Source organism: Aethina tumida, chromosome 2 (genome assembly GCF_024364675.1).
Source record: "Aethina tumida isolate Nest 87 chromosome 2, icAetTumi1.1, whole genome shotgun sequence".
NCBI classification, from domain to species: Eukaryota; Metazoa; Arthropoda; class Insecta; order Coleoptera; family Nitidulidae; genus Aethina; species Aethina tumida.
This window is the reverse complement of record NC_065436.1, coordinates 31,845,805-31,873,328: the sequence shown is the minus strand read 5'-3', so window position 1 is coordinate 31,873,328 and position 27,524 is coordinate 31,845,805. Positions and strand designations below refer to the sequence as shown.

The 27,524-nt window shown below is 31.4% G+C and overlaps 1 protein-coding gene across 7 annotated transcripts in view; it reads left to right on the top strand.

Annotated features, from left to right (window-relative positions):
* The first annotated feature begins 352 nt into the window (after positions 1-352).
* The window catches only part of LOC109600456 (aryl hydrocarbon receptor nuclear translocator-like protein 1), a 64,003-nt gene continuing 36,831 nt past the window's right edge, over positions 353-27,524 (top strand). For 3 of the 7 annotated variants that reach the window (XM_049963828.1, XM_049963829.1, XM_049963826.1), the window contains exon 1: positions 27,125-27,510. In XM_049963828.1, the coding sequence (XP_049819785.1) occupies positions 27,398-27,510 (113 nt within the window). In that variant the 5' untranslated portion in view covers positions 27,125-27,397. Of the gene's footprint in view, positions 550-1,415; positions 1,444-13,367; positions 13,392-13,498; positions 13,590-26,928; positions 27,053-27,124; positions 27,511-27,524 lie in introns of those variants that run through there. The other 4 variants (XM_049963823.1, XM_049963822.1, XM_049963824.1 and 1 more) reach the window with 3 other exon arrangements.

The window sequence follows — 27,524 nt, the reverse complement described above, 5'->3', positions numbered from 1 at the left end:
TCTGACCCTGGGGAATCACCCCCCAATCTCCCACTCTCGCATTGACTATTTCTGCAAAGTGTACAGAGTGAGCCATCTATTATCAAATAACGCAACATCTGTTTAAAAAATGAAGAATGAGATATTTACGTTAGAAATACGAAATCTGTATTACCGACCCGGCGTTAATTATGCTTTAGACCGACAGATGCCACACCTGTTTTTATTACAGTTTATTTCTTTATTATGAATTTTGCACTACTACATGTTTGTGTACGGTTTTTGCAAATTTTGAATAACACCTGGGCCAAAGTTGCGCTTTAGCATTGCGGCCCGTTAAAAGTGATAGTCGGCCCAGCGATGAAGAAAGTAAACAACCCTCCCCTCCAACTAGACAACCTAGACCATAAAGTTTTGGACAGAAAGAAGTATGGTGGGCTATAATAGTTTCCAATATAAGTTTACAATTTTGTTCGGTTTGTGACGAATGTTCGTGTGTATTTTTAGTTTAAACCACATCTAAAAGACTGCACTCAAGACTGGATTAATATTTCACGATTTAACCCCTGGGTAAGTAAACTGTTAGTGAGTAAATCAGTTTGTTTACTTTTTTACAATCGTCTATGGTCGAACGTATTGAATGAAATGTGACCAATCTATGAATAAGTCCACCCATGTACGACCACATTAGTAACTTGTTTACCAATATCGTGCAGATTTTTATCATTCATCGTTCGAACGGCCCACTAATTGTGGGCTGTAACGTGTAAGGAGTTGGTTAACAAACATCTGTACCCGATTGTAAGATCGTATGTATAAACTAGTGTAGTGCATATGTGCTGTTGAAGTTGTGCTATATCGTTTAAAATAAATGGGTCACAAATTAAATTGATGGAGAGGTCATCGGCCTTTGAAATTAGAGCTAGGGCGGGGAACACAAGGGGCTGGTTATCGTACAAATTTCGACGTTGCCGCTCCGTACTTTTTCAGCCGTTACACTCCTCACAATTATTTATTTTTCCACAGTGGAAACTGGGAAAACGATTTTGTGTCCAATAAATAATCGGCTTCTTATTTTATTGTAAGTCTATTAATATGAGAAGGGTTCAGTGGGTCATTGTACTGTCATTGATATTATTCTCATGGATACAATTTGTGAAGAGTTATATGGGGAGTGTTGAAGAATGTTCAAAATTACAAATTATTACTGCGTTTTGCATCATTTGTGTTTAAAATTAGGTAAATATAATAAAGCTTATCTGTGGTACAAATTCTTGATATCAAGAAAATATTTATTAACTTTGTTGTGTTTGAGATTTATGTTCTATTCCCGAAAATTTATAAAATGGATTAAGAATGTAAAAACAATTCGCACAAAAAGTTTAATTCAAAACTAACAAAAACATAAAAATTTTAATAAACATTATCTTTTCTAGGACTGATCAACGAATATGTCAGAGACAGGTACAGTATTGTTTGATAGTGCCTTGTTTAGTTTAATTAAAAGTAGGGAAGACACTATAATCTACACGTATATAATGAGCAAAGACAATTTTCTTGTTATCCAATATTCTAATTACACCTTATGCAATTCCCTTGAAACATCCACAATTTTCCCTCATGTTGCATCCATAATGCTGTTGCCAAGGCAACCCATAAATATTTAGCCGCTGTCTCTACATCAGAACCACCCGCTTCCCATGTCGTACATAATTAATTGACAAAAACAATACAAACCGGATGGACAGAAGAAAAACAAACGGGTTTCACACGTAACACCCAGGATAATAATGCCCAGCATCCACCTGCTATCGTTCGTCCCACCAGGGAAGCGGCGCACCTTTCATGTCTTTTGTCGTGGGCATGTAAACACCGTTCCCAGGTTACAAGACATACACACGCTCGATTTCAATTAATTGGATCGTGCCAGCACTTGAATCCAGTTTTCTGAATTATTGATGTTTGCCTCGCTCATGTTTAAAGATGTTGGAAATACGCAGGAGTTCGTAAAGTCGAATCGTTAATTCGTATATTATAATATTTAGAAACGTTGTTTGAAACGTGATAATCAAATAAACATGCATAAATATTTGGAAATTCATTAATCTACTTTAAAGTGTATATTTGAATAAGGAATTCTTCGCACACGACCATAGTGTACACACAAAAACGAAATCCAAATTAAAGGATGTTGTATTGTGCAAAAACTTCACACGCATTTCCCCATTGTGATCAGTTTGTGGTCGTTGTGCAAGGACGCAAATTGAACTCAATTAAATAGAAAATTATATTTCACATTACCAACGTACGGAACATGTTCCACTGTTCAAGTCCAAGTGATAAGCACATGATATAAATAGAACGTATGATTTTCCATTGCCGGACAGATTACAGTCTTCCATGCACTCGATGCATTTCTATAGCATTACATTAACTAGTTATAATTAGAGATCATCATGAAAATATTGATTTAACCTTGGATCGCAAACAACTATGTTGCATTCAAGTAAACAATTTAGCGTGCCTATCTGCTCGTCGGTACGATGTGCATTTCAATGCAAGGCGGACAGGTCTGGATTTATCTAATATATTCTTTATGGTACTGATTTTATGGATATAATTACAATATAGATAATGCAAATTATTCTATAGAATAGTTGCATAATGTAACAGAACAGTATGCAACTCAATTTATGACCAACAGTGATGATTCTCGAGAAGAAATACAGGTTGATTTACATAGCAAAATAATGATGACTATATGTTTTATTGGAAAAATCATTATTCTCTTATTGGAAGCTATGAATAACAATTTATGACACATGGTTACCGTCAATATTGAAACTTCTAGACAAGGAACAAAAGTCGATTTGTATACCAAATGGAAATGACCAAATGTATTAAAAAATATCGTTATTCCTATATCGTGTAATAGAGAAATCAAATACAAAGGACGAGATGTTGTATTGAAAATATAGAACAATCACAGTAAGATCTAATTACGAGGTACTCACTATAAAGATACAAACAATATTTAGGTTTCTAGAGGAGAAATCAATGTCATAATGTATAGAAAATGCACATGAAGAAATGTACCCTTATGAAATATCGTAAGATATGGTGGTACTCAATAAATCAATGTAGAACACACTATACGAACAATATTTAGGCTTCGTAATGTATAGAAAATGCACTTACAGAGATGTACCGTAGTGAAGTCTAATAGGATATTATGGAAGTCATTTTATTGATATTAATAACAATATTAGTACTTCCAGTGAATCAAAGTTTCTGTAGCAAATGCAAATGGCGAGATGTTGTATTGAAAATAATAAATAAAAAAAACTAAATTATAGAAAACGTACTTACTGAGATGTACCATAGCCAAATCTAATAGGATATTATGGCACTCATTTTATAGAAGTTTAAATTATATGTAAATACTTCCAGTGAAGGAATCAAAGTTGATATGTGTAATAAATGCAAATGACGAGATGTATTAAAAACAATCTATTATTATTTCATCGTACAATAAAACAACCACTGTGAGATCTAATAAATCATTGTAGTACCCATTATGTAGGTGTGTACAAACAATATTTAACCTTATAGAGAAGGAAACAAAGTCAAAATGTATTGAAAATGCACATAGTGAAGTCTAATAGGATATTATGTCACTCATTTTATAGATGTAAACAATATTGGTACTTCCATTGATAGAATCAAAATCGATGTGTGTAGTAAATACAAATGACGAGATGTTTTGAAAAATTTGTTATTCCTTTATCGTAAAATAAACAACCACAATGAGATTTAATAAATCATTATGGTACTCACTACGTAGATACATACGAACAATATTTAGGCTTCTAAAGAATGAGTCAATATCAAATATTGAACATGCACATGATGGGATGTGCCATAGTGAAGTGATAGGATATTATGGCACTCATTTTATAGAAATTAATAACATTATTAGTACTTCTAGAGAAAGAATCATAGTAGAATTGTATAGCAGCAAATGCATATACGAAATGTTCTATTGAATTAATTAATTATTACTTATCGTATAACAGAACAATCAGAGTGAGATCTAATAAATCATTATGACAGTAACTATATAGATACATATGAACACTATTTAAGGTTCTGGAGATGAAATGAAAAAATGAAATGAGAAAATGCACATGAAATGTACCGTAATGATATCTAATAGAATTTTATATAGATTTATTATAGATGATAATAATTAGTGCTCTTATTGAAGGTATCAAAGTTAATTTGTGTAGCTAATGCACATTATTAGTTGCTTACCAACAATATTAAAACTTAGAAAGAATAAATCAAAGTCCTTTCGTATCATAGTATTATCTATTAGGACATTATGAAATTCAATTTATTGATGAGTTAGCAATTTTTGAAGAGAAAAAATCTAAGACGTTTCTTAAAACAAATGTTGAAAAAATATCGTTATTTGCTCGTTGTTTCGTAAAAAAACGATTGTTCTTCTATTGAAATCAAAATCGTAATTCCTATATAGGTGTAATAAATTTATGCTTATGAATGAAGAACTTTATGGCACTCAATTTATAGATATTATGGCACTCAATTTATAGATATTGGTACTTTCAGAGAAGTTAAAATAGATTTGTATAGCAAAATGATTAAATTGGGAACAAAATTATTATAATTAAATCGTATTGGAAATGTATAGGTCATTATGGCACCCATTTTGTAAATGGCAACCATTAATTTTGATGCTTCCAGAGGAAAAATCAGAATCGAAGTGAGCAGCAAATGCTAATAATTAGATGTTCGATCGAAATCGCATTTAACTCTAACTATACTTAATAATAATAATAATAATAATGAAATGTTAAAAAAACGTATTAACGTATAAAACATAAAATAATTGTTTACTTTTAGTCAGGTCATTAGTACGAAACTCGGTACTAATTGGGTACACCACGTAATTGCGAGGCCCCCTACCTAATAAACTCGATGTCACCTTTGAACCGTCGGGCCCTTTAATTGCAATCGAGTCATAAATGGAATAATGGCAGGTCTGGACATCGAAATATGTTTGGGAAGACGTGGCCACGTGGGACCGCCCGCGTCGCCCTCCCTTCGGGTGGCTGACGACTTTATTCAGGATTCGTTAGAGATCTTAATGGGAAACTGGTCCTCATGAATGGCATCGACGATCTCGGAACATATGCTTCGGACGGGTGACGTCAAACGAGGGAGTTTTTGCGCGAAAATGTGAACGGCATGTGAGGGAAATTGGTCTCGAATTTAATTTAATCGTTTTATTTTGATGTGCCCACGCAAACACCACGCCTTATTTGGGGAACACATTCGCGAAATTTTATCGAATCGGATTGTTTTAATAGTAGAAATCTCCCATGACGACAAACCTATGAGATACACATATAAAAAAGAATCCAATAAATCATTCATTATCTATGATTCGCTTATCGTTTCTCGTAGCCTTTGCATTTATTTAGACAATGTTTTTTTTATAGCAGTCACATTATGATTGCTAAACGCTCATTTAATTAGTGCTTGTCTATGATGTGACTATAATTCTAATGGAATGTCATTACATTTTGTGTTGGTTTTGATTGCTTTTAAATGTGGTCGTTCAAATTATCACTTGTTCAGGATACCAACATTTTTTTGTCATACTGTTAATTATACTGGTTCTGCTATTTAGCCATTAGTTTACACAAAGATAATCCAATCAAAAACAATAAAGCTATAAAGGAATAAGATGTAAAACATATTTTTTTGAGAGGAACATTTAAACGAAAAATTCATGAGCAAAAAAATAGAAAATTAATAAAGGCAACACCAAAGAGTTTAAAATATTAGAAAATGGTGAGATGAAGATGAACAATTATTAACTGTCAACCCAAAAAACAGAACGAACAAATAAGAGGACCATGCGGACATTAAATCTGCCACGTCTAAATCCTATTTTAAAAAGACATTTTTAGAAATTGGTTATTGATAATAGATTAACATACATCTACCTTCTGAAAATGCAGAAAAACTTCATTCACGAAACAGCACGATCAAATAAGAGTTCTATGCTGTCGTTGAAACAACTACGACGTCTAAGTATTCTCTGTATTATTCTAAAGAAAACTCCTCCCAGTTGGTTAGTAGAATAGCCACTGGGACCCACTTCATACCTAATTTGTTTCAGCAGTTTTTGTCTAGTCCATCAACTAGTCTGTATTCAGATTATTTTTTCCATATTGGTTATGGAAATTGCAGAAAAATTTCTTTCATCAATTGTATATATGTATGTAAAGATAATAAATTTCAAACATTTTCTTTGCTCTTGTAAAATAATATTTAGAATATTAGACGAAGTTGGAGGTTAAGAATGTACAATCGTTAGCTGTCATCTCAATAAACAGCACGATCAAATAAGAGTTCTATGCTGGTGTTGAAACACTTACGACATCTAAATCATTTATGAATTATTCTAAAGAAAATTCCTCCCAGTTGGTTCGTGGAATTGCCACTAGAAAACCACTTCATAACTAATTTGGGTCTGCAGTTTTTGTCTATTCCATCAACTAGTCTTTATCCTGATTTATCTTTAGAAATTTGTTATTGATAATAGATTAACATACATCTACATTCTGAGAATGAACAAACTACATTCACCAATTGTGTATATGTATGTAAAAATAATAAAGTTCAAAAATTTTCTTTGTTTTATCAAAATAATCTATTTAGACTATTAGAAGATGGTAGAGATAAGGATGAGCAATCGTTAGCTGTCATCTGAATAAACAGTACGATCAAATAAGAGTTCTATGCTGACGTTGAAACAACTACGACATCTAAGTCTTTTCTGAATTATTCTAAAAAAAATTCCTCCCAGTTGGTTAGTAGAATAGCCATTGGGACCCACTTCATACCTAATTTGTTTCAGCAGTTTTTGTCTAGTCCATCAACTAGTCTGTATTCAAATTATCTTTTACATATTGGTTATGGAAAATATAGAAAAACTTCATTCATCAATTATGTATATGTATGTAAAGATAATAAATTTCAAACATTTTCTTTGCTCTTGCAAAATAATCTATTTAGAATATTAGAAGAAGGTGGAGGATAAGAATGAACAATCGTTAGCTGTCATCTCAATAAACAGCACGATCAAATAAGAGTTCTATGCTGGCGTTGAAACAATTACGACATCTAAATCATTTCTGAATTGTTCTAAAGAAAATTACTCCCAGCTGGTTAGTGGAATAGCCACTAGAAACCACTTCATAACTAATTTGGCTCTGTAGTTTTTGTCTATTTCATCAACTATCCTGTATCCAGATTTATCTTTAGAAATTGATTATTGATAATAGATTAACATACATCTACATTCTGAAAATGAACAAACTTCATTCGCCAAATGTGTATATGTATGTAAAGATAATAAAATTCAAACATTTTCTTTGTTCTTGCAAAATAATCTATTTAGAATAATAGAAGATAGTAGAGGATAAGGATGAACGATCGTTAGCTGTCATCTCAATAAACAGCATGATCAAATAAGATTTTAATGCTGACATTGAAACAATTAGGGCATCTAAGTCTTCTCTGTATTATTCTAAAGAAAATTCCTCCCAGTTGGTTAGCGAAATAGTCACTGGGAACCACTTCGTAACTAATTTGTTTTCGTCTATTCCATCAACTAGTCTTTATTCAGATTTTTTTTTAGAAATTGATTATTGATAGTAGATTAGCATATATCTATATTCTGAAAATGAACAAACCAATTGTATGTAAAGGTAATAAAGTTCAAACATTTTCTTTATTCTTGCAGAATAATCTATTTATAATATTAGAAGGTGGTGGAGAATCGGGATGAACAATTGTTAGCTGTCATCTCAATAAACTCAACTAGTGTTTATTCAAATTCTTTTTTAGAAATTTGTTATCGATACCTACATCTATATTCTGAAAATACAAAATAACTTCAGTTACCAATTGTGTATATTTATGTAAAAGTAATAAAGTTTAATGATGGAGGGAGAGGATGAACAGTCGTTAGCTGTTTGTGCTGTAGTGGAGTAGCCACTGGGACACACTTCCTAACGAATTTGCTTCAGCAATTTTTATGTCTATCAACTAGTGTTTATTCAGAAATACCTACATCTACATGCAGTAAATTTATCCACCAGATATCACCAGATATGTATGTTTATGTAGAAGTAATAAAGTTCACAATTTTTATTTAGTCGTGCTTTTTATTTTATTTTTAACCAATTCTAAAATTTCTGAAAACTCCCACCGGATACCGACCGCATGATACAACTCCATATTAAGTGGTGCTTGCTCACTGGTACACGGTTTGGGTAAATAAAATAAATTGGAGCCAGCGGTGCATAATAAAAATGTGCGCAAGTGATCCGGTTGGAACGTATTCGGACACTTTCATGGTAAATGGCCGGTATCCAGTGGTTGCACAACGAGTAAAAATAGAAAATTTAATTGTACGGATGCCGAATGTGACTTGTGTTATGGTAGGACATAGAATGTCAAACGAAAATAAACAAGCACGGTATTAATTAAATGGCCATAAAAACCGGCAATAATCTCATACGTCGTCCGGCTAATGAGCTATTGCTATACGATAGAATTGCCAATATCTTGGTAAATATGACTCATTTGACATTGCGGTAATTGCAGGTACCGGTAATTTATTGTTGTACACATTGTGTTTGTGTTTATTCGTTTTGTTTTCAATTTAGTTGTTGATTTTATATGTTAATTGTACGTTTGGCCTAGGTGGTTACTGTATTAATTATTGTGTTAGTCGTTTTCATTTTAATCACTGGAGGATAGGAATTACTGTACGTATTTTGATACACTCATTGATATTAATTACAGCTTATCATAAGTCAATATTACGGACGTCTAAGTGCAAATAAATCAACGGAATTTATTACATCCACCTTTTTATACAAATCAAATCATCAAATTTTACAACAATGATTTAAATTAATTAATATTTAAATGGTGTTAAAGGTTTTATGAGAGCAACTCTACAGAGACGTGAGTCTTCCAGTGGGTATATAATTTCTAAACGACAAGGAAATACGGACTTATCATATCACATCCAGTTGTTTATTGTCCTTGGTCAGAAATTGTTTATTTCGCCTTGACGACATAAATAATATAGCATTGATATTAATTTAACGTTGTTGCGTAACGCTGAAATTATTAATAGACGAACAGGATGATGAGCGTTCGTACGCATCCACAATTGAAACTGTTGAGACTGTAATTTCTAATCATTATCTGGAGATTGGACTCGTCCGGAAACCGAAACCACCGTACATGCATTTCGTTACCATCCTTTCTGCGACTCCTAATTAACCGTCGAGAGGGTTAAATCAATGGAACGTATCAATATTTAATTATTGTAAAAACGCTGAACTTTTGATCGCCGCGCCGTAAACAATTATAGCGACGTCTCGCAACGATAAACCACTCGAATTGGCTTGGAATGTCAAGAAACATACACCATAAAGATGCACTTAATAAACATTCCGTTTTTTTTTTTTTTATTTTGTTATTCGCATGAGTCATGCTCGTTGCATTCGTACGTTAAACATGCATGTTTTTCAATTAGGGTAGGTCATGTAGAGGACAAATGGATGTGGTTAATCTTTTTTCCTTTGTGTACACAGACGGGTATTTTTAGATTGCGTTCTTGGAAGCCGGTGAATGCCAGACGTTCATCAAATATTGCTGTTGGTGGCTTTTTTATTCGGTTATTTTGGCAAGACTCGAAAAAAAAATGTTGAGTTTTTATCGAACCGCTATTTACCCATGTGGGAAAGTTCAAAGGACTGTTTGGTAAACGTGAATGTTTTTATCGCGTTCCGATTAGTTTGGTGCTACTTTTACAAATGTCGTAAATTGTTTTTTTCGTTTGAGAGAAATTGATTTGCCCAAAAAACGGTGAAATAATTTATGTAAGTCAATTGAAATGGATCAATAAAATATGAGGAACCGTGCCAGGTGATACACAAAGGTTTATAATTATGTAGTATATCTACTTCGTAACTTAATAAATTATTTCAATGGTTCCTGTAAATCAATACTTTGTACTGTAAAAGAGTTTTCAAATATATTTTCTAGAATCATTGATTTATAACAAATTGCATTAATACAGATATAAAAAGTAAATACTTTACAAAAATTTCTTAATCTGAAGTAGAATAAGGTTATTTATTCTTTTATAAATTATTCTAAGACTATGTTGGTAATCGAAGAAATATTATATAATTTCCAAAATATATTAGTAAAACCATTACATTCAGTTTAAACAATATAACAGAGGTGGCCAAACTGTGGCTCGTGAGCCACATGCGGCTCTTTGAAGGATTATTTGTGGCTCTCGATACATGTACCCGAGTTCCTTTTTCATCCCAGAATTATTAAGTGAATTCAAAATAAATGTGTTTAATTTTTAATATTTAAATTCAATACACACACACCTTTTAAATATGTATTTAATTGAGGCTCGATTTTGATTGAGAAATTTTGAAAAATGGTTCGGATTATCAAGGAGCTTGGCCTGCAATATAACAACACAAAAAATTTCTTTCATATCTATAATTTGACATTCGTGTGGGTAAAGTAGATATTTAACTTTACAAACCATCTTTAACTGAAAAAAAGTAATTATTGTTTTACGATTTAATTTAATTACTTCCACACAACTTTAAATACATAAAATTTATACTTATTTTAAATCTAAAACAGCAGTAAAATATACTTTGAATTATAAACAATTTTTCTTATATAAAGCAAATAAAATATACTTTGTATTGTAAACCATTTTTGCTAATTCATACACTAAAAATTAAAATTTCTGTTATCTCATTATTATTTTACAGTTTATGAGTTATTCCTACACAATTTTATACTGAAAACTAACAATTACTTTAAAACTAAAGCACCAGAAAAATTTTTTGTTGAAAACCATTTTTCTATATTTTCAAGAATATACTATATTTGACACAAAAACCTATTTCTTTTATTTATAATTTGACATTAAAGTGGGTGAAGTAGATATATAACTTTTCAAATCAACTTGAACGTGAAAGAGAATGTACTTATTATTTTACAGTTAATGAATTATTCTTATACAATTTTATACTGAAAATTTATAATTATTTTAAAACTAAAGTAGCAGAAAAATATAATTTGTATTGAAAACCATTTTTCTATTATATTTTCCAGAACATATTTGTTTTAAAATCTCCACCTTCAATTCAGTCACAAAGACTTAAATAATTTCTTTTATTTATAATTTGACATTAAAATGGGTAAAGTAGATATCTAACTTATCAAATCAACTTGAACGTGAAACAGAATGTACCTAATATTTTACAGTTTATGAATTATTCTTACACAATTTTATATTGAAAATTTATAATTATTTTAAAACTAAAGTAACAGAAAAATATAATTGGTATCGAGAACCATTTTTCTATTATATTTTCCAGAATATATTTGTTTTAAAACTTCTCCCTTCAATTTAGACACAAAAACTTATAATTTCTATTATTTATAATTTGACATTAAAGTGGGTAAAGTAGATATCTAACTTTTCAAATCAACTTGATCGTGAAACAGAATGTACTTAATATTTTACATTTTAGGAATTATTCTTACACAATTTTATATTGAAAAATTTATAATTAAAGTAGCAGAAAAATGTAATATATATCGAGAACCATTTTTCTATTATATTTTCCAGAACATATTTGTTTTAAAACCTCTATCTTCAAATTAGACACAAAAACTTATAATTTCTATTATTTATAATTTGACATTAAAGTGGGTAAAGTAGATATCTAACTTTTCAAATCAACTTGATCGTGAAACAGAATATACTTAATATTTTACATTTTAGGAATTATTCTTACACAATTTTATATTGAAAAATTTATAATTAAAGTAGCAGAAAAATGTAATATATATCGAGAACCATTTTTCTATTATATTTTCCAGAACATATTGAAAATGAAACAGAATGTACTATTATTTTACAATTGCTACACAATTTTATACTGAAAATTTATAATTATATAAAAAAATATAATATAATAAAATAATTATTTTAAATCTAAAGAAATAGAAAAATATAATTCGTATTGAATACCATTTTTTGATTATATTTTCCAGAATATATTCGTTTTATAACCGCTACCTTCAGAGACACAAAAACTTTGCATTTTACAAATCAATTTGAACATGAGATAGGATGTACTGTAATTTATCATTAATGTGAATGAAGTACTAAACCAAATATTCAATTGGAAAACTTAAAAGTATATTTTCCGAACTATGAGATATTATTTTACGCATTTTACATTTAATCCTATCCTATACTAAAAAAATACATGCAGACGACAACTGCTATGATTTTAATTAATTAAACTTTAATAAACAACTGCGTAAAACGGTCAAGAAACATTTTAACTGGGTATTTTTGAAATTCCCGTCGAATTGCAGTTGCATTGTTGCATATTAAATATGTTTACGAGTTCGCTTGTTTTGCGAGCTTTGTAACGTTGCTATTAAATGGGAAGGCCACCAGGCAGAAAATCAAACGTTTCTCACGTTAATGAAGGTATAATTCTAATTAATATTATCTAGTTATATAACGCATCGTTAATGAACTTTGTCGTCTTATAATCAAAAGTGGGGTATCGTCACCCGTCCCCTAAAGATCGAACAATTAATTGATTAATTTTTCCCTGGCGTCATTTCGCGGGCGACGTTGCATGAAACACAGAAAAGTCGACGATTTAATCAACGGCCCAGACGTTCATAATTAAATTCGCCCATTTTGTCAGTGGTTGAATTCGTGGCCCAGACACCGAATAGATTATAGAAAATTGCCTCGGCAGAAACGAGATAATTTGAACGACAGGACATATTATAGTACGGGAGCAGACGACGTTTTGTATCAGCGTCGACACAATCCGGACTAATAAAGCGACATCGCACAATGGATCCATTTGGACTGTCCCGAAGAAAACAAAGTGCTTTATTTAATAATTTGCATTCCATTATGAAATTTGCCGTAAATCAAATTGTTTGTTATTCAGTTCGGTCTGTGTTCAGGGTGACTGAATGAGGTGGTTAAGGTTATCATCGTCATTTAAATAACAAGTATATTATGTATTCATTAAGTAAGGATTTCATCAATAAATTGATACATTTTATATTTTACAAACGATTTGTGGGCAGCCGACCAAATTTGACGATAATTTGGTAACTTGCTTGAGAAATTATCGGCTTGAGAAATATTTATGTTGTTATTAAATTGTGACTAATTTCTGTTTCAGACTCGGAAAAAGCTGAAGTTATCGGTAAGAGACTTAAAAAATAAAATTTTATGGCATTGGCAAAACGTATTGTTCGAGATTAACGCGATCTGACGCAAATAAAACAACTAAGGTCGTTGTTTACGACTACACAAAAATAAATTTAACCATTTGCTAGATTGGATCAATAGATGCGTCGACAAATAACTCATCGCTTTGCTTTAGGAAAACAGATTGAGGCTGGTTAGTTTGCGCTTACATTGGGTTAGTTTTATCGTTGCAAAAGTAAACAATGTATTGAAAACATGTTTTCGATGGCAATAAAAATTTACAAGGTCCCAGAAATTAACACCTACGTATGAATTAACACATGTATGACTATGCACACACATGAGTTTGTTCGGTTTTCACATTTGGGTTTCCATTTAAGTATAATTTAGGTAACTGGTGATAAGGTTTTAGGAAGGAGATAACATATTTTGAACCAGTTATTAGTTTGACATTAGTACCGATAAAGTAGGTAACTTACTATATCAATCTACTTCGCACTGTCAACTGTTTTTAAAACAAACAATACATTAGTATAGTATTAGTAAAGTATATAACTTCAGAACCTACTTGAAACTGATACAGAACATTGTTGAATTATTTCTATAAAATATTGCTTACTTTATAGTTCATTCAGTTTTATGTTTTTTCAGTTTATATTTGTTTTATAACAATCTCCATCAAACATAGAAAATACAAGTTTATGTTATCTATAATTCTACATTAATATGGATAAGTGGATCTAAATTTAGAAATCTACTCGAAACTGACTTTATTCTTACCCAATTTAAGAATTATTTCTACACAATAACTTATAGGTATTCAAAATTTTATGTAATAGAAAAATATATTTTGTACTCTAAAACGATTTTGAGAACTAATAATTATTTTAAAATTAAAGCTGCAGGAAAATATACTATATATTGTAAACAATTTTTCTTATATATTTTCCAGAATATATTTGTTTCATAAGCACTACTTTCAATCCAGAATGAAACGTTACAGTACAGAAAACTAAAGCTGCAGGAGAATATACTTTATATTTTAAACCATTTTTCTTATATTTTTTCCAGAATATATTGTTTTATAACCACTACCTTTAATCCAGAGTCAAAAATTTTAAGTTTTTTATCTATAATTTGATATTAGTGTGAGTAAAGTAGATACCTAACTGTACAAATAAACTTGAACATGAGACAGAATGTAGTTATTATTTTAAAGTTTATGAAAGTTTATAGATATTTTAAAACTAAAGTAAGAGGAAAATATACTTTAAATTGTAAACCATTTTTCTAATATACTTTTTAGAAGATATTTGTTTTATAACCACTACTTTCAAGACACAAAAATATAAAATTTCTTTTATTTATAATGTGGGTAAAGTAGATACCTAACTTTATAAAACAATGCAATTAATTACTAAAAATTTTAATACCAAACGAGCAGAAAAATGTACATATTATAAACTATTTTTCAATTATATTTCCATTACTTTCAATATAGATATAATAAATTATAATCTCTTTTATCTATAATTTAACAATTTTGTTGCTAAAGTAACTATCTTACTTTACAAACCAACTTAATCTGAGACAAAATGTACTTATTCTTTAATAGAATATGAACTATCACTATATAATTTTACATACCGAAAAGTTTCAGTTATTAAGCACTTATTTTAAATCAAGTTTCAAATATAAATTTGTTTTATAACCATTATTTTCAATTCAAACATAAAATATTAAAGTTTCTGTTATCTAGAATTTGACATTAATATGGGTAAAGTAGATATCTACTTATTAAGTGTCCTTAATCTTTTACAGATTTATGAATTAACAATTATATAAACAGAAAACATAGTTATTTTAAAACTTAACCAGTAGAAAGATATACCTTGTTGTAAACCATTTTTTAAATATATTTTCCATAATTTATTTGTTTCATAACCTTTACCTTCAATTCATGTATAATAATTTAAATTAGTATATAATTTGATATAGTGTGAATAAAGTTAACAAATTGAAAATGAATATATAATTATAATTATAATAATTAATAATTATTACTCAGATTCAAAGTTTGACATTAGTATGGGTGAAGTAAATAACTTATTATATCAATATATTCATAGTTGCATTTCATGTTTAATTTTAATTATTTCATTGGTGTAAAGAAAGTTAAAAGTTTAGGTTTTCGAATTTGGTAAACAAAATCACCCTTTTTGGTGACTGTAAATGTGGATCTGTGATTGTTTCAATATAAAAATATTTTATAACAGGAATTATTTTATTGTTTCTGAAATTTTCAGATTCTTAGTTCAGAAAGTTCTTGTCAGTGTAGGTTGGTACTACTAAGATCAAAAAGGCATCAACATATATACTACAGATGTCACTAGTAATTAATTACGATATTGACCATGATCTACCTATAATATCGGTGACGGAGACACGGATGTTTTTGTTTTGTTCTATCTCGTGGATTATAGTAATAATAAAAATGATTGGATATTACTGGTTTCAACCGATTTGCTGAAACTAATTTTAAATCAGGATATATCTGATACTGACAGGATTATCGTTATTTACATGTAAATTTAAATGGCATTGAATCATCTAGTATAAAATCCTGGAAAAACATATTGGCATTTCGTATAATTCGAAATTTTATATCAAAAGCGGAGATGTCTGCTCCTGATTGGACGCCGCGACAAAAACCGCCGCGCCGCCACTGTCCCGGGAGAGAGTTCCAGAGTCACGATTGCAGTTGTGCGGGAGCCGGTGGAAAATTGCGAATCGACTCGCGACCTTGAACTTATCGAGCGGCTTTATTGTTTATTTGGACTACGGTTTTACGGTGATCGTGTCTGTGGGCTGCCCCGGCCCCGCCGTGCGATGGGACCGCACCACCCACCCGCACGACCTGCCCTAATGGAAAAAATCCTGGCGGGCACTCTTCCACTACGTGCCCACGCCAACGTTTTGCGTTACTTTTTTTCAACACACGACCCCGTGGGGGCAGGACGTTGCGGCGTTGCATGCGTTAAATTGATGGCGTCGGGAGGAAAATTGCGGCCTTCGTGGAACACCCGACCGATCGATTTAATATATAACTGGGTGAAATCAAGCCCGTGGGGTTCGGAACGCGCTTTGTTCCAACCCAAGGCTGGTTCATTCAATTGTCCCGAGGGGCAGAAATTGCATTTGTACGAAGGACGTTTTGTCAATTGTGATTTATGGTTGCCCTTCATTTAGCACGACACATACACAATGCCTTTGGAGAAGCTGTAATGGATGAAATCGTACGGTTTTAGTTTCCTCGATTTAAAAGCGGCGATCGAGGCACTGAAGGTGAACAAGGTCAAGGTCTTACTGAAACTCCTAAAATTTTTTATATTGACCTACCAAGATGCCAGTGGATTAATGCAGCTGTCTACTGCCCGCTAATTGACCAGTTCACCAACTTACTAAAAGACAAAGACTTTAATCGATAGAAAAAGTTTTCAACTTCTTCTTGACAACGCAAGACCAACCAAAGATGCTTTCAAATGTTACCAGAGGTTCTGCACTTTCAACCATATAATTCAGATACTTCTCCATGTCTATTGTTTAACTTTATCAATATCCAATTTTTTACATAACAAACTGTTTAATTCTGAGAGATGATCAAAACTGAGATTGATCTTCACTTCAGATCCAAGAACCCAACTCCTTTTTTTCGTTTTACTTTTTGCTTTTTCTCGAATTTACTTGTAGAACGTTGGCAAAAAATTGTTACTTATAATGAGGCACCGAAGATGAATAATGTCGAGGTTTACCTCAAACCTGGACCAACCAAGAAATTGAACAATATTCTCATCCAATAGGTTTGGAAATAGGCCAATTATTTATCTGCGATGAATCAACTATTAGAAAGAGAATTCCTGGAGTGAATTTCATCAGAAGGTTAGACAACCACATAAATTAAGTGGGGGCAACAAAATTAGACGTTTGTTAATAACAATTATCTTGTTGCACGCAATACAAGTCATATTATTGATATTAATACTAGATTCGAAGAAAAATTGATTGATCTTGACAATTCTCGGTCTGTACAATGAGTTAAAACTGGCAAATCTAATGTGATTACTTATCAATTATTAAATGGGAAGTTCTACCTCATCTACCATATAGTCCAGGTCCGTCCTTCCCCATGTTTATTGCTTATTTTTATCATTGTTCATTTTTTTACATAACAAACTGTTTAATTCTGAAGAGAAGTCAAAACTGAAATTAATATTCTATTTTGTTCTAAGAATCCAGAATATTTTTCTCGTTTGACTTTTTACTTTTCCTCGAATGTACTTCTAGACCGTGGGCAAAAAATTGTTAATTGTAATGAAGCTGTGAAGGTGAACAAGGTCAAGGTCTTCTTCGAATTTGGATCAACGTAGAAATTGAGCAATATCCTAATCTAGATATAAGCCAGATGTTAAAGTGAGGTGAATCAACCATTAGATAGAGGTTTCTTGCAATGAATTTCAACAGAAATTTGGACAAACAGATTCCATATCAATTAAAACGGGTTAATTATGACAATTCATTGTGTTAATAGCACAATACTTAATCCTCTCCTTCTTGATAACTGCAAAGTGAATTTCATATGAAATTTTTCAGATTGACTACCTATGAAAAGACCAAACTAAATTGTCTAGTTTGGCAATATACTCAAAGTCTTCTTTAATCATTAGATTAACCATTAAAAACTTAAAGGCAGCTTCGAAATGTTAAATGGGAAATTATACATCATCCACCGTATAGTTGAGATCCTTCCCCATGTTATATTATGTTTTTATCATTGGTCAATTTTTTACGTAACAAACTAATCAATTCTGAAGAGGTCAATTTTCTATTCGGTTCCAAAAACCCATTTTTTTTTTCTCATTTTACTATTTCCTTTATCGCAAATTTACCTATAGAAATATTGGCAAAAATGTGTTTATTATAATGAAGTACTGAAATTGGACAACGTCAAAGTCTTCCTCAAACTTGGATCAACGAATATCTTTGTCCAATAAATTTGTATTTAGACCAATCATTATACTGCGTTTAATCCATCCTTAGAAAGAGGCTTAATGCAATGAATTTCATTAGAAAGTTCAACAAATGGTTTTTTCCATCAAATAAGTGAAGATAACACAAAGTATTACTACTGCGACGAAAAATTGATTGATTATGACAATTTTCAGTGTGGTGGTTCTAATAGCCCAATACATCTTCTTCTTAAATCAAGAGAAATTTTGATAACTGCGAAGTGGATTGGGGATGAACTTTTTCATATTAACTAACTATCAAGAGGCCAAAGAATCAATGCAACTGTCGACTGTCCTTAAATTGACCAGTTCACCAGCTTACTCAAAGATGAGCTTATTTAGTCAATAGAAAAAGCGATGGGCTTCTTCTAGACAATATAAGGCTGTATATTGCATTAGAGACTCAAAGGAAGTTTCCAAATGTTAAATGAGAAGTTCTACCTCATCCATCATTCTCCATGTGTCTATTATTTATTTTTATCAATGTCCAATTTTTTCGGTTCCAAGAACTCAGCATTTTTTCTCGTACTTTTTCTCTAATTTACCTACGTTGAAAAAAAAATTGTTAATTATAATGAAACACCGAAGGTGCCAATGAGGTTTTCAGTCCTAGAGCAACGAAGAAATTGAGCATTATTTTTGTTCAATAGATTTGGAAGTAGACCCGTTATTAAATTCAAATAAATCAAGCATTAAAAAGAGGCTTCATGCAAAGAATTTCATAAAAAGTTGAACAAATGGATTCACACATCAAATAAGTGAGGAGCACGAAATTATGCATTTGTCAATTAACAATTCTCTCATTGCAGGCAAAAGTTGGTTGATCACAACAATTCTTGGTCTAGACAATGGATTGAAGATGGTAAATCGATATCACAGTACTTATTCTTCTTCTTCTTAACCTATGAGATATAACTGCAAAGTGCAATGCAGGAATTTTTATATTGACTACCTATCAAGAATGAATGCAACAGTCAGCTGTCCCTTCACCAACTTACTTAGAGACGAACTTCTAAATATTAAATAAGAAGATATATCACATCCACCAAATAGTCCAGATACTTCTCCAAATATATGTTGTTCATTTATATCATTGTCTTCGGTTCTAAGAATCCAGATTTTTTTTTTTGAATTTACTTGTAGAACGTTGGCAAAAAATTGTTTACTATAATGTTAAATGAAAGTTGTTTTAAAGAAAGATAAGTTATTTAAAATCAAACAACTTAAATATTGACATGCACGACCGCATGCATTACACAGAAAGATGCAATTGTGCATCTCCGCATGGTTACAGCGGACAAACGAAACAATGGTCCTTTCGATAAAAGTGCTTAGACACGTCTGGAATCGGTGGCTTATCAGCATTCCGGCGTGTTTGTTCTACAGATAAGGCCGGACGTTTTGTGCGAATCTGTTTGCCCGCAATGCTGCTGCTGCTGTCTGTCTTTGCACACAGTTGGCCGTCGTCGTGTTCGATTCGACGAGGCGTGGCTCGTGTTTCTTTCTTCCCCGTCTTCGAATCTTGCACGTATCGCGTGGAATTTTTGTCCGGTGGACAGGTTGATATTCTTCGCAATGTGTCCTGCAGTTAAATGTTCGAATTTACATTTGATTATCTAACACGATTTGCATATAACATTTTGTGTTTAGCTGGTATTGGCAAATCAACAAGTTTTTTTTTTATGAGCGACCGTCGACATGGGAATATAAAACAAAATGGTTATCCTTGAGAACGGCTGGATGATTGTGGGATTATAAATTATCTGTTTTTAGTTTGTTCTAATTGCTGTTTATGTTCCTTACGTATTGTTGTTGAGAAATAATATATAATTGTCCCTGTAATGGATTTATTGTTGTCGTGGTACTAGTATGTTTGAGCTAGCAATTTATATGTAAAGCACTTAAAATAAAGCAGCAATAAATTTGCTGCTTGGGTAATTTAACTGACATTAATAATTTATTGTTTATTGATTGATTAAAATAAAGTCGATTCCAGTCGTTTCCTTGGCGTCTCTTGGTTTCCATCAACGCAGGACCAAAAGTGCACAGTGTTTGTCTCAATTTATATTAATAGATTTAATGCCCACGACAAATAGGTTTATAAATTGAAAACCGTACTCAGTACGCATGCTTCGGGTACGCCAGACGAAAAATTTGGAACCCGACTTCGTTGCCTAAACAGTGATTCAGTTCCTGTTTAGATAAATGTCTGTTTTTTGACTCCCAATATAAACATGACTAATTGTTTATGGAATTCTATATGTCACGATGGTGGACGTGAGCCTCACCGAGACAAAATGATGTATCGCGGTGAAATAGGTCAGTAAAATAAAAACAATAACACAAAATCGATATGGATTACCGTGCTAGAAGGCCAATTCACTTTACTAGTTTTAGAGAAACTGTGTCACGGAAACTCGGACTTCCTTTCAATAAAAACTAACCGGCTTAACGGACTGGCGAAAACTTCTTGGGCACATAAAAATCGTCGAGTCTCGCTAAAGAAGTTCCAAGCCAGAAATAATGAACCGGTTAATTAAAGTTTACCCGAATCGACACGTGCAGTGCTTTCCCTTTACATTCTTTGAAACCGTTTCGAGATAAATTAAATCTGCAGTTACGTTGCAAAGTCCGCCGCCGACTAACGGTTACATCTCAAATAAATTAGTTCTATGTCGGCGGAATCGAAATAAATTAGTTTCTGAATCGGAGCACGGGCACGTGACGTGATTGCCAATTCCAGAAAATTTCTGATTTATAATAATTCCCTGGCAAGGTTTACGCCTCTTTCGCATTTATGTTTAATAACTTTTTAGTCGGCCCAAACAAATTTAATATTGCGCCTAGGAATTGATTCGTGTGTGTATCATGTTAATGTTACACAGCAAATTACCATGTTATATCATGCCAACCATTAATTTCGTAATTGACTCTAAATAATTTATCACTGGGAAAATTAGCAGATAGAGAGATATAATTATGTCGTTAACGTTTTTAAATGGGCTCTGACATTGAGAGGTCAACTTCGGAATATTGGATTCGCTTAAGGGATCACATGTAGTTTTTCTAATACCACTGACCAATGCCAAGATCGATTGCTTTAACCCGGTAATGTAGGTCAGGTTGTTGTGAGCATGCCATTATTGAGTTACTGCATTGTTGGTGGTGGAGGGATGAGGGATTTGTTGATTTGATGTAATAAATCAAAATTTGTTAATTACAATTTTTTTTTTTCAAAATTAATTTACCTTCTTATAAGGTACGTTCAATACGTACCAAATAAAAAGTATATGGGGCTATCAAAAGAGAAAAGGTTTTTATGGCGTACTTGGTTATTACATACTTCTTTTAAAAAGTATATAATTTCACGGTTCGAATTATCTTTATATTCGAATTTATGAATTACTTTTTTAACATCCTTAATTGATTTTTCGGAACAAAATATGAAAAACTTTTATAGAAAGCTGAAGCATTACAAAGATGGTATTTTGTCCTGACGTGGGTACTAGGAAGGCAATTTTTTTTTAAATTCTCCAAAGCAAGACGTACAACTTTTTGGTAAAGTTTATTATTATGAAAAATTGAATTTTTCTTAGGAAGTATGAAAAGTTTAACGTACACACATATTACATACCAAATAAAGTGTCTAGTTTCATATAGAATTATCGATTAAACTTTTTTATAACGTACCTGGTTATTAAGTACTTTTGATTAAAAGTACCTAATTTCTAGATTAGAACGGATACGAAGAGAAATTTTAAACTACTTTTTATGTTTCTAAAATTCATACTTAATTGATTTTTGAGAACAAAATATAAAAACGATAATAGAAAGCTGTATCATCAACATGTCACCTCGTTAAAACAGCAAAATTTTCTTGGAAATCGCTAAAATAAAGTTATACAATGGACGACTTATATCTATCTGTCTTCTTTAACGAAATTCCTTTGAGAATTAGTGAAAGTTTCTTATAAAGTACATGCATAGCACGTACTTACATTTAAAACGTACTAAATAAAGAATCCAACATATTACCCTTGTCTAACATTAGAAAAACACTTTTATAACACACTTGATTATTAAATATTCTTATAAGAAGTATTCAGTTTCTACGTTAAAACAAAAACAAAAAGCAAATTATGAAGTACTTTTCATTATCAGTTTCTGAGGGCAAAATGTTAAAGACATTTGTAGAAAAAAGAAGATATATTTGAGGTACTACTGGAACTAGAAATGTATTTATTACAAAATATTCTTGTAAATTGTTAAAAAATAAATTTTGCGACAGATTATTTGGCAAAGCAGTTTTTTTTTTAATTTTCAATTATATATTCCTTAACGAAACAAAACTTTCTTATGGCATACTCACAAATTAAGTACCTACAGTTGAAACGTACTAAATACAGAGTCCTAGGTATTATTTCTATCAACAGACAAACATTTTTATATAACGTACTTGGTTATTAAATATTTCTTATAAGATGTATTCAATTTCTGCGTTAAAACAAAAACAAAAGGCCAATTATGAATTGTAACAGACTTTTTGGTAAAGCAATTTTTTTTTTAATTTTTTATTATATATTCCTTAATGAAACATATTTGGAAATGGCAAAACTTTTTATAGCATACTGACAAAGTAAGTACTTACACTTAAAACGTACTAAATAAAGAGTCCAAGGTCTTATTTCTATCAACATTTTATATAACGTACTTGGTTATTAAATATTTCTTATGAGAAGAATTCAATTCCTGTGTTAAAATAAAAACAAGGAGTAAATTATGAAGTACTTTTCATGAACACGTTCACACATTATAAGCTTCGAAGATAAAATGTAAAAGATATTTGTAGAAAACAGAAGATATTTTTTGAACTGGAACTATTTAAAACAAACTATTCTATAATTCCGTCTTCCATTTCTTTTTTTTTTTTAATTAGAGATACTTTTACGTACGTACATTTTGGCAGTTTTTTTTTTCACTTTTTAATGTTGGTTGTAAGAAATATTTCTTGAAAATTGGCGAATCTTTTTTATAACGTACTTACAACTATAATAAAACCTACTAATTTAAAATTCTTATTCTATCAATATAAAAACATTTTTACCGTAACGTAACTTTACGGAAGTAGAGAAGAGTGTTTTAAACTACTAATGCATAAAAACAAATTCGTATAATTAACATTTTATATTTTGTATTCTTGGTATCACAAAATAACAAAAACAATAAAGTTTTATTTTAAACATGTTCTTTAAAGGAATGTATGTAAATTTTGTTATTTTGACACTTTTTTATCATAAATTAATAAAAACAATAAAAATGGATGGAAATATTTTCAATAAATTTCTGATACAGTGTTCCAATTTTTAAGATCCCCCTAGGGCACTTTATAATCGAGCTTTACTCTAATTGTTAGGTATTTCCCTCTTAGCTTTAAGGTAAAATTAGCCCAAAATATGATCGTAAATATAAACAGTCAATCGGAAACCGGTTTCTAAACGGATTAGCCTAAGTCATCCATGACTTAGGAGTCCATCACCACGGCTGCATCAACGGATTCGGGTCGCAACAATTTCGTCACAACCGTGTTAATCGTCGAAAAGACATTTTTCCTGAAACCGACGAACCGAACGTTGTTGTGGGTGTCTCGTGTTGCGGGCATTGTTCGAAAATTGCGTTCGAACTAACAGGCGATTCCGACCTACCCGACGGCCGGGAGCGTTGAGGCGCTCCCGTTTCGCCGCCGAACCGAACGAACAGGTGGTCGACCCCCGAACCTCGCCAGTCTGTGTGTGTGTATGTGAGAGAGCTTCGGTTCGACGGCGACGAGCGAGAGGCGGCCGGCCCCCCAAAAAACCCAACCGGCGGCCGCCCGAATTTCATCCGGCCTCTCCTTTTTCGCGACGACGACCACGCACAATGGTTCGGCGGGCGGATGTCTCGCAGACGATTGGATCGATCTTATCACACGGGCGTTTCGTCAAAAAAAATACATATTCAAAAAAATAATGAAACGTTACCTCAGTCGATTTGTTTTTAGAGTGGATGGGTTCAATAAAAAACGGTTATGGTTCGGTTGATAAACGTTTAATCAGTAGAAAATGATGCACATTAATCGGTTATTCTCAGTTTTGATAAACACAAAAAAAGTTGTTTAATTTTAAAGCGATAAGATATTTTATCTGGCACCATAAATAGTGTAATATAAAAAAAATCAAATACAATTTACTTCTATAGATAATTTTTATAGGAAGTCCCAAGTTCGAACTTGGATTTAAACTTCTTAAACTGTTTTCAACTTTCTAAATTGTGTATTAAATTGCTTATGAAGTTTTGAGAATTTTCTTGTGTACCTTAATATATGAAGTTTTATCCTTTTTAAATTGTAAATAAAATAAATTATCACAACCGTCTTAACTGTATATACTATAACTATAATTATGGTTTTTAAACTTTAAATAGAATAGCTTACTTAATTTCATTCTATAAATTATGTACAGAATTGATTATGAATTATTAAACATTATAAAATGTACATAAAATTTCTAATTTTATGCGTGTAATATTTTTTCATACTTATTAATTATGTTTGACTTTCTAAATTGTATTTTAAATTGCTTATAAAATGTTACAACAATCTCAATTGTATATTTATATGTCTTTTAGATTGTGTATAAAATTACTTATACTTATTGATATCCTAATATCTTTTTAATTATATACAAAGCTGAATACGATTTTTAAACTTTTTATATTGTATATAAAATTACTTATGGTATCCTACAACCTTATCAATTATATACAGAGCTGATTATAAAATTTTATACTTATAATATTGTTAATAAAATTGCTCATGATGTCCTAAAACCTTATTAACTATACAGTTAATACATAGAACTGATTACGAATTTTTAAACTTTCTAAATTGCTTCTGATGTCATACAGTCTTATCAATTGTATACAGAGCTGAGTATAAAATTGCTCATGATGTCCTAAACCGTATTAATGATATACAGAGCTGATTACGAATTTTTAAACTTTCTAAATTGAATATAAAATTGCTTATGAAGTCCTAAAACCTTATTAATTGTACACAGAGCTAATTACGATTTTTTAAACTTTGTAAATTGTATATAAAATGTTTATGATAACCTTATCAATTGTACACAAAGGTAATTATAAAATTTTTTTATTAAATTATCAATAAAATTATATACAGATATGATTACGAATTTTTAAACTTTCTAAATTGTATATAAAATTGCTTATGATGTCTTAAAACCTTATCAATTGTATACAGAGCTGACTATAAAATTTTAGGCATATTAAATTATCAATAAAATTATATACAGAAATGATTACGAATTTTTAAACTTTCTAAATTATATATAAAATTGCTTATGATGTTTTAAAACCTTATCAATTATATACAGACCTGATAAAATTATGCAGAGATAATGATTATGAATTTTTAAACTTTCCAAATTGTATATAAAACTGCTTATGATGTCTTAAAACCTAATCAATTGTATACAGAGCTGATTATAAAATTTTAGACATATTAAATTATCAATAAAATTATACACAGATATGATTACGAATTTTTAAACTTTCTAAATTATATATAAAATTGCTTATGGTGTCTTAAAACCTAATCAGTTGTATACAGAGCTGATTATAAAATTTTAGACATATTAAATTATCAATAAAATTATACACAGATATGATTACGAATTTTTAAACTTTCCAAATTGTATATAAAACTGCTTATGACGTCTTAAAACCTAATCAATTGTATACAGAGCTGATTATAAAATTTTAGACATACTAAATTATCAATAAAATTATACACAGATATGATTACGAATTTTTAAACTTTCTTAAATTGTATATAAAATTGCTGATAGTATCTTAAAACATTATCAATTGTATACAAAGCTGATTATAAAATTATACACAGATATGATTACGAATTTTTAAACTTTCTATATTGTATATGAAATTGCTTATGGTGTTTTAAAATCTTATCAATTGTATACAGAGCTGATTATAAAATTTTACGCTTATTAAATTGTCAATAAAGTTGTTTATGATGTCCGAAAACCTTATTAATAGTATACAGAGTTTGTTATGAATTTTTAAACTTTCTTAATTGTATATAAAATTGTTTGTCGTGTCTTACATACAACCTTATTAATTGTATACAGAACTGATTATAAAATTTTAGAATTATTAAATTGTAAATAAATCCTAAAATCGTAAAATCTTATTAATATTATAATTTTTAAAATTTTTAAGTTGTATACAATTGAATACTAATTTTTAAATTAAATACCATTCTGTAAAAATTATTAAATTTCCTTTCATTATTTTATCGCATGTGTGTTTAGTAATGTTTTTTTAAAACAACCCAACATTTTATGCTAGTTCAGACCACTGTTATTAATCGTCGTATCGTTTGCGTTACAGGTGGCATCGTGCAGCGGCGCAGCGGCGGCAGCGGCAGCATGGACAGCGGCGCCGAATGCGAGACGGAGGAGGACAGCGCCCCAGAGGCGTGCGTGTCGCCGGAGGGGGGACCCGCGTTGCCAAGGTGAGTGACGGCGGCGGCCTACGCCAATGTGCTGCTCGAGACCGCTGCCCGTGTGCGGCGGGTAACGCGGACGTCGCCGCGCCAACTCCATCCACACCAGTCGAGCCGCGCAATCCGTCGCGAACGTTGCTGCCACAGGTCGGACGACGTCGCGAGACGCGAGTGCACCACGTAGACGCGCGTCAGGCGCCCGCTTTTTTGCACGCACCCCCAGGTGTTGGAGATTCGAACGGGACGCGACCGACTTAGATTAATACCGCCAGATTAATTGTTGTTGTTGTTATGATCACGTCGAGCCACCATGGACCTTACAGTACCGTTGGCCTGCTGATGTGACGAACTGTTATGTTGGTTTCCAGTGATTGTCGTGCGAATTATTCGGTTAATAACGATAAAATGCAGACGAATTGGTACCCGGTCGCGCGCAACGCCAACAACAACTTCGTCGTGGATCCTAGGTTAGTGTTGTTAC